This window comes from Cornus florida, unplaced genomic scaffold, assembly GCF_030987335.1.
Source record: "Cornus florida cultivar Cherokee Brave unplaced genomic scaffold, ASM3098733v1 CherokeeBrave_3.0.0_Hap2_Chr01, whole genome shotgun sequence".
Taxonomy (NCBI): Eukaryota; Viridiplantae; Streptophyta; class Magnoliopsida; order Cornales; family Cornaceae; genus Cornus; species Cornus florida.
The window spans coordinates 107,258,871-107,274,181 of record NW_026775571.1 but is presented as its reverse complement, the minus strand read 5'-3'; the positions used below and the strand labels follow the sequence as shown (position 1 = coordinate 107,274,181).

The following is a 15,311-nucleotide window of genomic DNA, read 5'->3' as shown; positions in this document are numbered from 1 at the left end:
TAGCATCTTTTTCTCTATGAAATGACCATTTTACTCTTGGTTCATTTCTCCTCGGATTTGGCATTCTTGCTTCATTGCTTGGCTAATTTGAGTTCCATAGCTTCGTGTGGAGTTATTTTGGTGCATTAGGGATGACGTACATCTCTAAAAGTCACCTTTTTTCTTTTGCTTCCGCATTTTGGATCCACTTCGGGTCATCACAGGACATATTGGGTTGAAAAATCCAAGGTTGTCACAGCAAGTATGCAATTTGAGAAAAAGTAGAAAGGCATAATTCATTACTGAGGAATATGGATCCTTAATTAGTTAATGAACCACTTACCAAAGGAATGAAGAGTGAAGTATTTATGGATGTGCATGGGTGGAACTGCAAATGAATTTAGTTTTTCTTTTTATATGGGATAGAAGTTTGGAGACAATACTATCTCACATTCCATATTTAGACTTTTGGTCAGCATATCACAACACTTTTAAATTCGGGCAATTGTGTCCTTTTAATATATTTAAAGGCATTCCATCCAAAAAATATATATATTTAAAGGCATTTTTGGTATATATATTGTAGAATATTCTCAATAGAAAATGTCAATATATATATTTTTTCCAAAGTTAAATAAAACACTCATGGTTCATAATATGTCATTAATGGAACTTGAACTCTTAAGGAGATATATAGAGATCGTACCATTAGACTAGAGTACAATTTGTACCTTAAAAAAATAAAAATAAAACAATACATGTTTCAAAAGTATATAATTCAGAGACCATTAATTACTTAAAACCTCAGTGAAGATGATGGTATATGTTTACCTTATTATTATTTCTTAAACAAACAATACATCTTAACCTTTTACCTTATTATTTCTTTTGTCACGTAGTTATATACTATACAAGTGTGTCAGTAGGTCACTAGACACCGTACTTATTTATTGAAGGTGTGCTTCCATTAGTTCAATCAAATAATAATCCTTGGGAGCTTATCGTGAAGACACCAACAACTCAAGAAAAGCATACTTGAAGATGAAGAACTACTGCTTACTCACCTCTGGCTATATATAATTTACTGCTGATATGTAACTTTTCGAGGATCAATAGGGAAAAATAAAACATAGAAAAGAAAAAGGTTGGAGATGGAAAATACTTACATACCAAAAAAGAAAAGATGGGAAAGGCTGTCAGCTACTAGGAAGAGTTGCCTTGACATAGAAGGGAGATGGCATGGGTATACATATAGCGAACGGAGCCACATTGGAGGGGTTGGGGGCAGGGGCAGAGCCAGGATTCAATGTAGGGGGGGCCGAACAATTTTACTAATACAATATAATAATATTTAAAGTCAAAAGTACTTCATGATCGATTAGATGCATACAAAAATATATTTAGCCAAAATTTGGCCAATTTGTTTACAAAATAATACTTGGTCTATATCTAGTCAAATATGACATAGATAAATACAAAAAGAAACCTGAAAGACCAAACAACAACTACAAAAGCTGAGCTCGACGATCTTTTAGAGAAGAAAAATCATCTATAATTGAATATGTACTAAAAGTCTGAGCAATTTCTTTTTCAATACTGACACTCAAGTAATCTGCAAGAAACTCATCCTCCATCCTGTTGCGCAGTTGTGTTTTGACAAGTTTCATAGTTGAAAATGCCCTTTTTGTAGTTGCCGTGTTAACGGGAAGAGTCAAGATAAGACGAATCAACCTATTAATCAAAAAGTAGATTTTTGACTTCTTTGTTTCCACTAATCCTCTACATAGTTCAGAAATCATTGACATATTTTTCAAATATGAATGAATAGGCATTTCATCCTCATAATGTTGCAATTGGAATGTCAACATAATCCTCTCTTGGTCCGTGAAATCTTGAGGATAAAATTCATCTACAAGCGTGCAAATGTCTTCAACGTTAAAAAACTTGTAACCATCTCTAGGATCCAAAGCTGAGCTGAGAGTAATAAGTTTCATTGCCTTTTCACTAAATCTGTTATTCAACTCCTGCAATTGTGAATCAATTGTGCCATAAAATATATCAATCCGATAGTGGTGCTCAAGTGTAATATTCTCTTGTGGGTGACGTGACTGACCCTTAATTTTTTTGGTATAAGGAACACTCAAATCAGGCACATCAATGTTGTGGCACTCACAAAATGATTTAACAATATCAAGTAACTTGTTCCAACCATTTTCTCTCAATTTCAGAATGATTTGTTTTGTACTCAAAACCAATTGCATAGTATTTACGATGTCTTGATTTTTTTGTTGCAAAGCTTAACAAAGGATATTAGTTATTCCCATGATATCTTTTATCAAATGCAAAATAAACATAAACTAAAATGATCTAAGAGTATTAAAAGCAGTATCAGTATCTCCCTGGATCTTGTAATTACATCCATCTTCAACAAGGTTGTTAAGAACTGAACATGTTGGACCAAATAACCTTATCAAACTACAAACAGAATCAAAATGGGAGCTCCAACGAGTATCTCCAGGTCGTTGCAAGTTACCAATTTGATTAGCTCCTCGACCGGTTTCAAGTTCATCAAGATCTATTAAATGGGCAATTTCCATAACTTAAGCAGAATGTAATTCATCAGTTCGTTTGCAAGAAGCTCCGATGTTATTGATAATGAAGTTCAAGTTTGAAAAGAATTGATGGACGACGATTACTTCTCTAGATGCGGCAACTAATGCTAGTTATAGTCAATGAGCTAAGCAATGCACATAATATGTATAAGGACAATCATTAAGAAATAATGCTTGCAAACCATTCCATTCACCACGCATATTGCTAGTACCATCATAACCTTGACCTCGGAGATTGTGAATATCAAGATTATAGTGAGAAAGAACCGCACAAAGATCTTTTTTTAAATTCAATGAAGTTGTATCTTTGACATGCACAAGATCAAAAAAACGTTCTTGTAAAAAACCATCCTTATCAACGTATCTTAAAACGAGAGCCATTTGCTCTCTTTTAGATTCATCACGAGCTTCATCAACAAGAATACTTCTCACTTTTCTAGAAACAATATGCAAAATCTCCTTTTGAATTTGTGGCGAGGTATACTTGGCATTTTTTGGAGCATTTTCAAGAACAATTCTAGCGACATCATCATTATATGACGCAAAAGCCTTTACCATTTCAATGAAATTGCCTCGATTACTTGATTGAAGGGATTCATCATGCCCTCTAAAAGCACAAGCTTGATAAGTAAGCCATCGGACCGCATCAATTGTGACCTTTAATCTCAATCGATTATTTGAAACTTGTTCGGAAGTTTGTCTAACCATTATTGTATCAATATGATAAGGTTGACTCATTAAGTCCTTACATGCTCTCTCAGCAATGCTATGAGCAGAACATGGACTTCCTCCCACATGATTTAAGAAAGCACACCTATTGCCATCATTAACTTTCTTCCAACTTCGAAATCCTTCACTAGTAAATGCATTGGTTCCAGGACGCCCCGTTGGTTTCACTCCAAAAAGAAAGCAAGGTAAGCAATATGCAGCATCCTTTGAAGGAGAATACTCTAACCAGGTAGGAAATAATTTAAACCAAGATAATTGAAATCGACGACGATGCTTTTCCGATCCAGAAAGCGGATATACTGAAAGCACAATTTGATATGGTTTCGCTTTGATATAAGCTCGTCGAACTTCATCACGTTCGTCAACAGGATAATCCCATATTTGACAACGTAATCCCGGATCACGTTCTAAAAAGGTAGGATCAACTTTTGTATGTTCAACTCTTAGAGATTTTGAAGGATGCTGGTTATCATGAATCGAAACATCGACATTAGAGGCGGAAGTCACGGAAGGCACATCATTTTTTTGAAAAAAACAATCAATAGTTCTTTTTGGCTTCACCATCGTATAACACTGTACCTAAAGAGGGTAATTCAAATATAACCTTTTAATACCGAGGGTTTTACATTGTAATTTAAACCACCGATCCTAAATTCCTAATAAGCATAATTGAGTAAAAATAATATTACACCCTCGTTGCATATAAAACAACTAATTTAAAATATAAAAAAGTTATCACCCACAATTGTGTATCTGTGCAGTGTCTAAAAAATAAATCGTGCGCCTGTGAAGTGTTTAAAAAATAAATTGTTCGCTTGTGAAGTGAGATTAGAATTTGTATATATAGCAACATTTACATGACTAATTTCAAGTGAATTTCAGAAAAAATAGGAAAAGATAAGTTTTAGAAGAAAAAAGTGTGTACCAATTAAGATTTTCAAAGCCTTCGTGTCAGTCCATGATAGTTTCCCTCGGAATATTATGCAGTTTTACTCCTGAGATGTAAAAAGTTATAAACATCAGTACCATCGAGAAATTGGTAAGAGAAATAATAAAATTGCTTCCAAAATTTGTGGACAGTGGACAATAAAGCAAGATTTATGGACAGTGGACAATAAAGTTGGTAAGAGAAATAACAAAATTGCTTCCAAAATTTGTGGACAGTGGTCAGTGGACAATAATTTAATAAAGCAAGATTTATGGATAGTGGACAATAAAGCAATTCAAGACTCAAGTCTAAATTCTAAAACAATCTCAAAGTCCCACAGTGGGTCCGATTAAACATTTAAACTCCTTCATTTTATCTATATATGCTAACTAATGCTGTCATTTACCTACAAATAAAAGGCAGAATACATGAATTCAACAAAGCAAACATCAAGATTGTGTGCTAAGAACAAGTGAACAATGCCCTACTGCCCTAGACTTTGATGAAATAGCTATGCAAAATTTGTATACCAAACAAGATTTGAAAAATATTGAACAAACGGGCCAGTAAACGGTTACGTAAAACAAAAACACTATCAAAGTATCAATTGAAAAAGAAAAAATAACAGAATAAATTATAATGGATGTGAGTTCTCTGTGGAAATTGGAATTACCAGGTAATCAATCATGATTTGAGAGTCTGACGAAGAGAGAAATCGAAAAATGTGAAGATCAAGAGGCTAAGTAGTGTACCAATTCAATGAATTCATCAATTCCTACAAACAGTCTCAGCGGAGGAGAAGGTAAAGAAAAGAGGGTTAGGGCAAGGCAAGAGGGGGTGGGGGGGGGGGGGGGGGGGGGGCGGTACTAATATATATATATATTAGTACACTAGCCCCCCCTATTAGTACACTGGCCCCCCCTATATATATATATATATATATATATATATATATATATATTTTATGTTTATACTAATAAAAAAAAAAAATTTTTTTGGGGGGGGCCAGGCCCCTGCTGGCCCACCCCTCCCTCCGCCCCTGGTTGGGGGGCACGTGCCACTGGGCCCAATTTGGCTCCTCAATTTACACACACACATAATTTAATGTGTGTAATTTATTAATTTTTTTTTATAAAAATACATAAACTTTCCTTGTCACTCATTTAACGTAAATGATGCGTACAAAAAAAAAAAAAAAATCTATTGATGCTCTAATATTAATATTTTATATATCAATGCTTTTAGTAGTGGGCTGACAAATTCAATAAAATATGAGTTAAAAATGTTACCTTTTATATATATATATATATATATATATATATATATATATATATATATTTGTTAAAAAAAAGTTAAAGCTAACACATACACTCATTCAGTCATACCCAAAACATACTCTTTTAGCGATGCTCTAATAACTCTCTTTGAAAGAAAGAGATCGCACCATTCAAGCTAAAGTAGTATATATATATATATTTGTATTTTAAGAATGAAACACCCATGATATATCTCTAGCTGAAGTAGGCGCACAATACTTAAAAATAGGGTAAAAAAAAGTTTGATGTTCGCTTTTAGATTTTGTTAATTTGTTTGCTGATGATTCTTCTTCCTTATACTTGTGTTTTAGTTGGTAATATTTGTTTGAAAGACTTTTTTGTTGGCAATTTAGGGTTTAAAATGATAGGTAAACGACAATGAATACTAAGTTGTGTGAATTGTGATATCATGCACTTATCAAAAAATTTGTGGTATCACACTCTTGGTCTTAATAATAGTTAATAAAGTGTTCCTAATATTTAGTTGGGTGCCAATAGTCACCCTCTCGTGTAATCGAATGTGTCAAATTTATTAAATTTTTATATTGTATGTCATCGTGTGATTAGTAATGACTGTGTAGCCTCAGACCATATAATAATATTTTGTGTTTATGCTTTGTAACTAACACGTTCAATTAAGTGCTAAGAAAAAAAGAAAAAAAAAAAAAGTGCTAAGATAAATCTCAAGCAACTGAAATGTATGGAACATTCACAAATTAGTGCAGTTATTTGAAAGTAAATTTTAAAAAATTAAAAATATAAAACAGAGACAAAATATTTTTATTTGAAATTATACATTTTTAAATTAATTTTTCAAAAATGGTTTTAAGAATTTGCAAGCCAAACAAAATTAAAATTTTTGAAAAAAAATAAACAAAATTAAATATTTTTTTTTTTTTTTTTTTTCACTTTTAGAAAAATGAATCCAAAAGATTTGGAAGTTTCTATTCAGAAAGTCGTGTTTGTGTGGCAAGAAAGTTGTACATAAACCCTTCTCGATGGTTCGGGGTGCTGTAAACCGTGACTGATGGTCCCTGCCATGCCAATACGAAAAACTAGCTTTCTTTTTTGGATTATTTTCCATCAATAATGAACTATATATGTCCAAAAAAACCATTTTTCAAAAGCCAGCAAAGGATAAGAAACCATTCAATTTGATGTGTGAACAATTACAAAAGGACTACTTTCTTGATGGACAAAACGAGCAAGCCATCAAAAGTATTTGTATCCCCATATTCCAAATTCAAAATATGGGGAAATTATTCTCAAGTTGAAAAAGACGAGTCAATTTGATTCAAGTGAACAATTAGAGAAATACAAGTATGGATGCTCCAAATTTCTTAGCCAAATTAACTAAAGGAATTTGATTCATGTGAATAGATGGAAAAATATAAGCCTGAGTATTGCATACAATATCCAAATTAATTTCTTAATGATGATGAAGAAATGAGCTCGAGTTCTCATTGTAGATATTGCATGGACCCGGCATTGGATAAGCTATTTGTGGTCATGTTTGAGCAAAGTTTCAAACTCCATAATTGTAAAAATCCAAATTTCTTAATGGGCAAAGCAACAAAACGTGGAAAGCATTTGTATCCCCTCTCTAAGAAAATAATTAAAAATATAATGACGACAGCTAAATGTAAGTTCACTTGAATTGATATTATCGAGTATATTACCACCACCTTGCTTCTTATAGTACCAATAGTACCCCTAATATTGTTAAAATATATAAAAATTGAAGAGAAAAATTAAACAAGAAATAATAATATATGTGGTTTAATTTATTGAAAAAAAAAAGAATATAATTTAGCAAAAAAATATTATACGCGGTTCAACCTAAATTTCATTATAATCTCTCTTGATTTTGATTACAATGATCACCTCTATTTATCAGTGAATAATTTGAGAAAGTATTACTTTACAAATATTCTTGTTCTACAAAATTATTATTATTAAAGTCAAATATCAATATGGTCACAACTTGCTGCTAACTATGAGTAACGTTAACAAATATTAGAATGAGATATTCCGAAAGATAGATCAATTTAACCGCCTATAAGTTACTTTATTTTAAACGTGTTGATATGATGAAGAAGATTGAAAGATTGGTAGTAATTCTAAGGAGAACATTATGGGTGGGATTGTATAGACTGAAACCAAAACATCATTTGATCTGTGCAGGCAAACGACTTTCAGCCTGTATATTGTAGTTCTACACAAGTTCAGAACAAAATGAGCTGCATAGGAACCTAAAAACAATGATATAGACTGAAACCAAAACATCATTTGATCTGTGCAGGCAAACGACTTTCAGCCTGTATATTGTAGTTCTACACAAGTTCAGAACAAAATGAGGTGCATAGGAACCTAAAAACAATGATGTCTAAGGAGTAAACAAGCAATCTTGAGGAATAAAAAAACAATTACCTATAAGAATATAAGATATATGTGGTTTACCCAAAACTTAGGGCTACGTTTACGGAGAGCACCAAAAAAATTCCACCATGAAATAAATGAAAGATTACAATGAATAATTTTCTCTCAATCTCTCAATTGCTTTCTATCTTATTTAGGTACAAATTAATTCACATGTTCTCACATTCTCTTCCCTAAAATCTTATTAAGGTTGATATAAATAGTCACAAACCAAGGAACACAACATGCTAAACAAATATGGTCTTTTGGAGAGTCAAAAACTAAGGCCATGCTTGGATTGCATTTCAGAGAACAATTCTCAAGAACAGTTCTCGAGAATAGTTTTCAGTTTTTTCATATTTCAAACCTGCTTGGTTAAGAGAATTTACAAAACAGTTTCCGAAAAACAAAAACTCATAAAACTACTTGACTGTAAAGTTTTTTAAAATAGTTTTCTGAACTAAAAAAATAAATAAATAAATTATTGTACATCAGTCTTTTATTTCTTTAATTTATGATATTAACTATTAATGTAAATATATATATATATATATATATATATATATATATATATATATAAGTGTTGGAGGTGAATTCATTTTAACAAGTATACTTAATAAAAGTTGCACAAATACAATATATCAAGTTTACTTAAAATTTGACTAAATTGAAAAACAATAAAAGAGTTACATTAATTACTTCAAGTGTCATATGCACTTTTAGTTGTACAAACATTAATTTTAATCATACATAACCAAAACAAAATATTAGAGAATTACACAAATAGGTAATAAAAGCAAAACATTGGAGAATTATAAAATTCATTTCATCTATCATTGCTTCTGAATGATGCCCACATTTGATTTGTCAGATGATTTCTAAGGGCTCCCATTTGTGCTGTACCATCATTAGATAAATTAAGTGCATTCAATACACCAACATTAGTACTGTTACCATTCCCCCCATCAGTGACATTAATATCTTTTTCCCCATATTCCATAAAAAAACGATCATCTAATATATTTTGACGAATGAAATTGTGAATCGTGCAACAAGCAGTTATTATGAGTCGTTGTCTAACCAACTTATAGCAAGGCATAAGCTTTAAAATGGGAAAACAAGCCTTTAGTACTCCAAAACAACGTTCAATGACATTGCGAAGTGATGAATGCCGATAGTAAAACAATTCTTTTGCACCACGCAGTTACCGATTATTACCCCTTATAATCTTGTAGATGATATCTTTGACCATGATATGGAGGCAGAAATGATTTTGTGCATGGGTAACCAGAATCAACTACATAGTATTTCCCTGCAAAAAATTATTTAAATTTTATTAGGGTTAGTAGCATGCTATTATTAATATTAAAAAGACAAAAGTAATAATAATACCATCTGCTGGTATCCGGAATCGTGCAGCAGCTCTAGTAATTGCATCAATAAAAACTCTTGAGTCATTTGTCGTTCCCTCCCAACTCGCGTAAACGAAAGTAAATAGCATATCAAATGAGCAAGCACGCATAACATTTTGTGTCACTATAGACTTTCTTCCTTTATAAGGAGTTTATTTGCTGGCAGGTACAAAAGCACTTATATGTGTTCCATCAATTGCTCCAATGCAATTCTTAAACCAATGATAGTATTTTGGATTATGAAGTATATGAGAAGGCACATCATTGCTTTGTGGTGGACATATGAGGAATTTCCCAAGGCGACATATTGCTCTCAATACGAGCTTAAAATGTCGACAAATCATTATACTTGCCTAGTAATTTTATGCAATGAAAATCATTATACTGCTGCACTTTTTTTGGAGTTCTTATCCAAGCCTCCCTAGGTTACTTGTTACAATTGAAGAACTCATTTAACCATTTCTTATGTAAATTTGGAGAAAAGTTGTTTCCTCACTCAATCATCTTGTTGGTTTGTTAGCCTAAAGCTATTTATTGGCAGACCCGCAATGGAAACAGAGAGATGTTATTAATTGTAGATTTCAAATCCCTGTTCTTATGGTGCTGGGCCAGGTTGAGACCCTCAAACGTGCCCATAGAGTCAAAGAATGTCCAATAGTACCAATGATGTCTGGGCACAGAAGTCTAGCCTATTCCAATCAACACCCGGTACCGTCTCTGGTATCATACCAATCAATTAAAAAATCATTTTAATCAATCTTGAAATTTCAACAAAAACAAGAAGTTGGCCAAATCCGTTAGTTGATGGTTAACTCCATCAAAATAATTTTTTGCAATACCTCAAGCTTTTAACATAAAGTTGTCTCCTCTCTCTTTCCTCCAAATCCCTAAATTGAAAACCAAATCCCTAAACTGAAAACCCTAAATCCCTAAACTGAAAATGAAATCCACAACAAAACTCACACAACCAACAAAATCCATCAATATTTCCCAAAACAAATTAGAAATAAAATTAAAACAAAAGCTTCTCAATAATCACAAAAGCAATTAATATAATGGATAAAAACTGAAAGAAGGTTCCAGAAATTTTAATCCACAAAATACCAATACAAATGCAAAGAGAGACTGAGAGAGAGAGATTGAAGGATTACCTGAAGAAAGAGAGCTTGACGAACTAGATCCACCCTTCTCTTTGTGTAAATAACAATCTATCAAGAGTCAGATCCACCTTCTCTTAGTTGTGGAGAGGTTGAAGAGAAAGAAGATGTCGTTGCAGAGAGGTTTAAGAGAGAGAAGATGGGTTGCAGAGAGGAGGCGCAAAACTGTTATAAACGATATAGGTTATTAAATGTACGGACCGCTTTTTTAAGTGGAGAATAATGTTCTCCGCATGTTCTCTAAAACAGCAAAAACAACTCTGAGCTGTTCTTAGGAAACTGCTACTTTGAGAACTCTATTTTGAAAAAACTGTTTTTATAAAATAATTCCAAGCAGACAAAATAAAAAAGAACTGTTTTCTGTTACTCCCAAAACAGTTTTCTGTTTTGGGAGTACCATTCTAAGTAGGGCCTAATTTTCCCAACTTCTCAGGGGAGCGTGACCTTTCCATCTTTAAGATTGATCGGTCCATGTTGTTGTAAACACCGTTCTTGAACTCTCTACCCAAGATATATACAATGTCTTCTCAAAAAAGATATATATATATATAATAAGGGTGGTAGTTTTGATACAACAGTAGAATTGCTCTATTGAAACAAAAAACAACATCTCTGTATACTCTTCATATACGGAGTATAACATTATGTTTGAGTACACGAATATTTTGCAAGAAACACACTTGCACATATTTTTTATTCACACTCGAGCTTGTACTCGAACTCCTTCCTTCTTCTTGAAGATGGAAGGTTATACCATTAGACTAAATACTTTTCAATTATATATATATATATATAGATAGATAGATATATAAGTAACTTTTATAAAACCTTATTGGGAAATTTATTTATTGCAAACGTATGGCAAGTGAGCAAGATATTTGATTTCCTTGACATTTGACATTTGGAGCATCATATATGCCAACAAGTGTATTCCTTTTGTAGCATTTAGCTAGTCAATTTTGTGTGGCAAAAAAAATATGGATGTAAGAGCTGTACATAAGCCATTTTTTTGGATGGTCTTATACAAGAAGCTAGCTGATATGTTTGATGTGGTTGAGTAAATTTTACCTCTTTTATTATTTATTTATTTATTATTATTATTATTTCAATGTTGGGGAGGTACGTTTTGGGGATATTTTCAAGTGGTGGTTAAATGCAACTTCACTTGAGTTGATATTATTAAAATCTTTAGTGATGTGACAAAAGTAGCTTGAATCTTAGATTTGATGGTTAAACAAATATATATATATATATATATATATATATATATATATATATATATATATATATATATATTCAGGTTAAGAATGTTAGAATATAAGTTAGAGATGCGAAGGTTCGAAAACAAACTCCAAACAACGGGGAGCAACCCAACCGTTGAACTATGAACGCGTTTGCGATAGTTAAACAAATTTGAATCAAGTCTACTTGGTTTAGAGAATTAAAAAAAATTAAAAATTTTGTTTCATAAAAATTATAAGAGACATTTTTTATCCAAAAATATTTATTTTTTTAACTTAACAAAAAAATAAAATTCAAACAAGTATCTATAAAGTTTTTTTAATTTAAAATTATTGAACAAGTTTTTTGATATTGCCGCACCAACAATTATTTTTTATTTTATTTTTTTATAGGCAAAAGTGCAAAAAAAATCCCTGTACTATTACAAAAGTGAAAAATAACCTCCTAGACTATTTTGGATTGCAAATCAACCCTTCATCTATACAAAGCGTTGCAGAAATGACCCTCTCGATCACTGGACCACATTTTTCGGTGCCCCGATGGTTAAAATTACCAAAATACACCCTCTTATTAATTTATATAAAAGTTATAAAATATAAAAAATGAACAATACCCATAATACTCTTCATGGGCCATCTTCCAACTAATCAATAGTTTAGAAGATTTTTTTTTTTTTTTTTTTTTTTTTTTTTTTTTTTTTTTTTTTTTTTGCAATTTTGCATAATAATAATATTAATAATAACTAATAATTTTAGTACTAGTACTAGTAATAATAATAATAATAATAATAATAATAGTAAAATAACAAAAATAAATTACTTAGTTGAAAGATATGTGAATCACTTTTAGAACCTCTACGAATTAACAATAAGAATAATAATAATAACAATAAAATAATAATAACTAATAATAATAATAGTACTAGTAGTGGTAGTAGTAACAATAATAATTTAAGATTAAAACAAAAATAAAATAATTAATTAGTTGCTTGGTGGATCCATATACGTTACCTATAAACAATTTTTGCAAGCTCATAAATTATCAAAATAACAATTTTTTCAAGCTTATAAATTATCAAAATAATATTTTTTTTTGGTCCTAGTTGGTTTAATGGATCCATATACGTACCTATAAACAATTTTTACAAGCTCGTAAATTATCAAAATAATTATTTTATTTTCCTAGGTACTCACATACACATGTCTCTTCTGAGACTTGAACCCCTGACCTCTTTTTAGAGAGTAAGAGATTGATACTGTTAGATCACTGGCCCGTTAGTAATAATACTAATAATAATAATGGTTATGATTATTATTATTTAAAATAAAAATAAAAATAAATTGTTTGATGGATCTTTATACCGACAAACAGTTTATGGAAGCTCATAAATTATAAAAGAAAACTGTTCAAATAATAAAATTAATAATAATTTAAAATAATAACAAAAATAAATTGTATAGTTTGAGGTTTGATTAGCAACCCAGATAGTTCAGGGATTATTTTTCACTTTCTTGATAGTTGACTGTTTTTTGCACTTTTGTCGGGGGTATAATAGTCATTTAAAAGGGTAATTTGGGCATTACAAGAAAATATGCGGCGTGTTAATGAAGAGGTGCCTTTTTGCAATGATTTGTATTAATGAGGAGTTGATTTGTAACCCGAGGTAGGAAAGGGGGTTATTTTTCACTTTTGTAATAGTACATGGGGTTTTTTTTTGCACTTTTGCCCCTTTTATACTTATTTTTTTATATACTGAAATTACAAAAGAGTCCACATATGACAAGAAACTAACTTTTTTATATATATATTTTTTCATATTTACCCTGATCTATTAAAATTAGGGTAAATATGGAAAAATGAGTTTCCATATTTACCCTTGTCTCTCACGTGTTTCTCTCTCACAGGATAACAACATTAGAAACCATGAATTGCTGACCTTTGTCGTGGTGCCTTCTGTCATGAAAACAGAGTTTTAGTACTTAAAAAAAAATTTCTTCAACAAAAACTAAAATTATTTAAAATTATGTATATTGATATCGTCAAACCAACAAACACAATATTCTTCTCCAAAATAAAACAAGAAAGAAAATCGATTAAGTGATTATACATTATATTTTTCAACAATTGAAAATCCTATTATTTAGTTATAATCAATTTTAAACAAATTTAGAATTACCAAACAGTGAGCCTTCCACAAAAAACACAACAAAAAATAGTTACTTGATATGACAAGGTTATCAATCATTAAGTAAATTACAGAAGAGCTCGTGAATCTACAAAATTCAACATAAAAAGTGATTGTGACACAAAACCTAAAAAGGAAAGAATAAAAAGTAATTAGGATTAAACTGAATACCCTAAATGATAGACGAAAGAATAATAGTACTTAGAATTAAATTAAATGCCTTTAAATGAAATAAAAAATATAAAAAGCTGAATATTTTGTAATTTTATTGTAAGAAAAATAGAGATTGGAGCCCTCAAGGATATTGGTGGAGGGCCACTATCACCTCCCTAAAACTAAATCAAACACACTCTAAAAAAAGTTTTACATAAACCCATTCTGGATAGTCCGGGTGCTGTAAACCGTGACTATGGTCCCTCCCATGCCAATTCGAAAAAGTAGCTTAATTGTCTTCTCCGGATTATTTTCCATCAATAATGAACTATATATGTCCAAAAAACCATTTTTCAAAAGCCAGTAAAGGATACGAAACCATCCAAATTGATGTGTGAACAATTACAAAAGGACAAATTTCTTGCTGGGCAAAACCAGCAAGCCATCAAAAGTATTTGTATCCCCATATTCCAAATTCCAAATATGGAGAAAATATTCTCAAGTTGAGAAAGACGAGTCAATTTGATTCAAGTGAACAATTAGAGAAATACAAGTAGTTCAAGTGAACAATTAGAGAAATACAAGTGTGGATGCTCCAAATTTCTTAGCCAAATTAACTTAAGGAGTTTGATTCACGTGAAAAGATGGAAAAATATAAAGCCTGAGTATTGCATACATCCAAATTAATTTCTTAATGATGATGATGAAATGAGCCCGAATTCTCATTGTAGTTATTGCATGGACCCGGCATTGGGTAAGCTATTTGTGGTCATGTTTGAACAAAGGTTCGACCCCATAATTGTAAAAATCCAAATTTCTTAATGGACAAAGCAACAAAACGTGGAAAGCATTTGTATCCCCTCTCTAAGAAATTAATTAAAAATATAATGACAACAACTGAATGCCACATGAGCTCGTATTATCGAGTATATAACCACCACCCCACCACCTTGTGTAAGGACTCATTTCACCGCATGATATAATATTGTCTATTTTGAATCTCAGTCTGTAAGATTTTGCTCTTAAGTTTTATCATAAAAGGTTTTATATCAATTGCAATGACACATCTATATATAAGTACTTCACCATTCTCTTACCCGGTCAAGCGATGTGGGATTGTGCACCTGTAACTTGCCTAGTGAGGAAGTCTGTCAGTGCCTCGCATTCATCCACAAGGTCG

General features: G+C 31.4%; 2 protein-coding genes and 1 long non-coding RNA gene across 5 annotated transcripts; all 3 read right to left on the bottom strand.

The window, feature by feature from the left end:
• Nucleotides 1-1,484: 1,484 nt before the first annotated feature.
• Nucleotides 1,485-2,240, bottom strand: LOC132280004 (uncharacterized). The gene has a single exon (XM_059782103.1). It carries the CDS (start codon nucleotides 2,238-2,240, stop codon nucleotides 1,485-1,487), a length of 756 nt encoding a protein of 251 aa, XP_059638086.1.
• Nucleotides 2,241-2,336: 96 nt separating this feature from the next.
• LOC132279995 (uncharacterized) lies at nucleotides 2,337-3,884 on the bottom strand. The gene is made up of 2 exons (XM_059782090.1): nucleotides 2,774-3,884; nucleotides 2,337-2,554 (listed from the first exon to the last, which is right to left on the bottom strand). Exons 1-2 carry the CDS (start codon nucleotides 3,882-3,884, stop codon nucleotides 2,337-2,339), a joined length of 1,329 nt encoding a protein of 442 aa, XP_059638073.1.
• A 4,744-nt stretch (nucleotides 3,885-8,628) lies between these two features.
• LOC132312470 (uncharacterized) lies at nucleotides 8,629-11,046 on the bottom strand. Of its 3 annotated transcripts, none has more exons than XR_009483276.1 (2): nucleotides 9,375-11,046; nucleotides 8,629-9,294 (listed from the first exon to the last, which is right to left on the bottom strand). It is a non-coding gene; the product is annotated as an uncharacterized LOC132312470 (long non-coding RNA). The 3 variants fall into 3 exon arrangements; XR_009483277.1 differs by having other exon boundaries at nucleotides 8,629-9,457; nucleotides 10,546-11,046; XR_009483275.1 differs by having other exon boundaries at nucleotides 10,546-11,046.
• Between the last annotated feature and the right edge of the window lie 4,265 nt (nucleotides 11,047-15,311).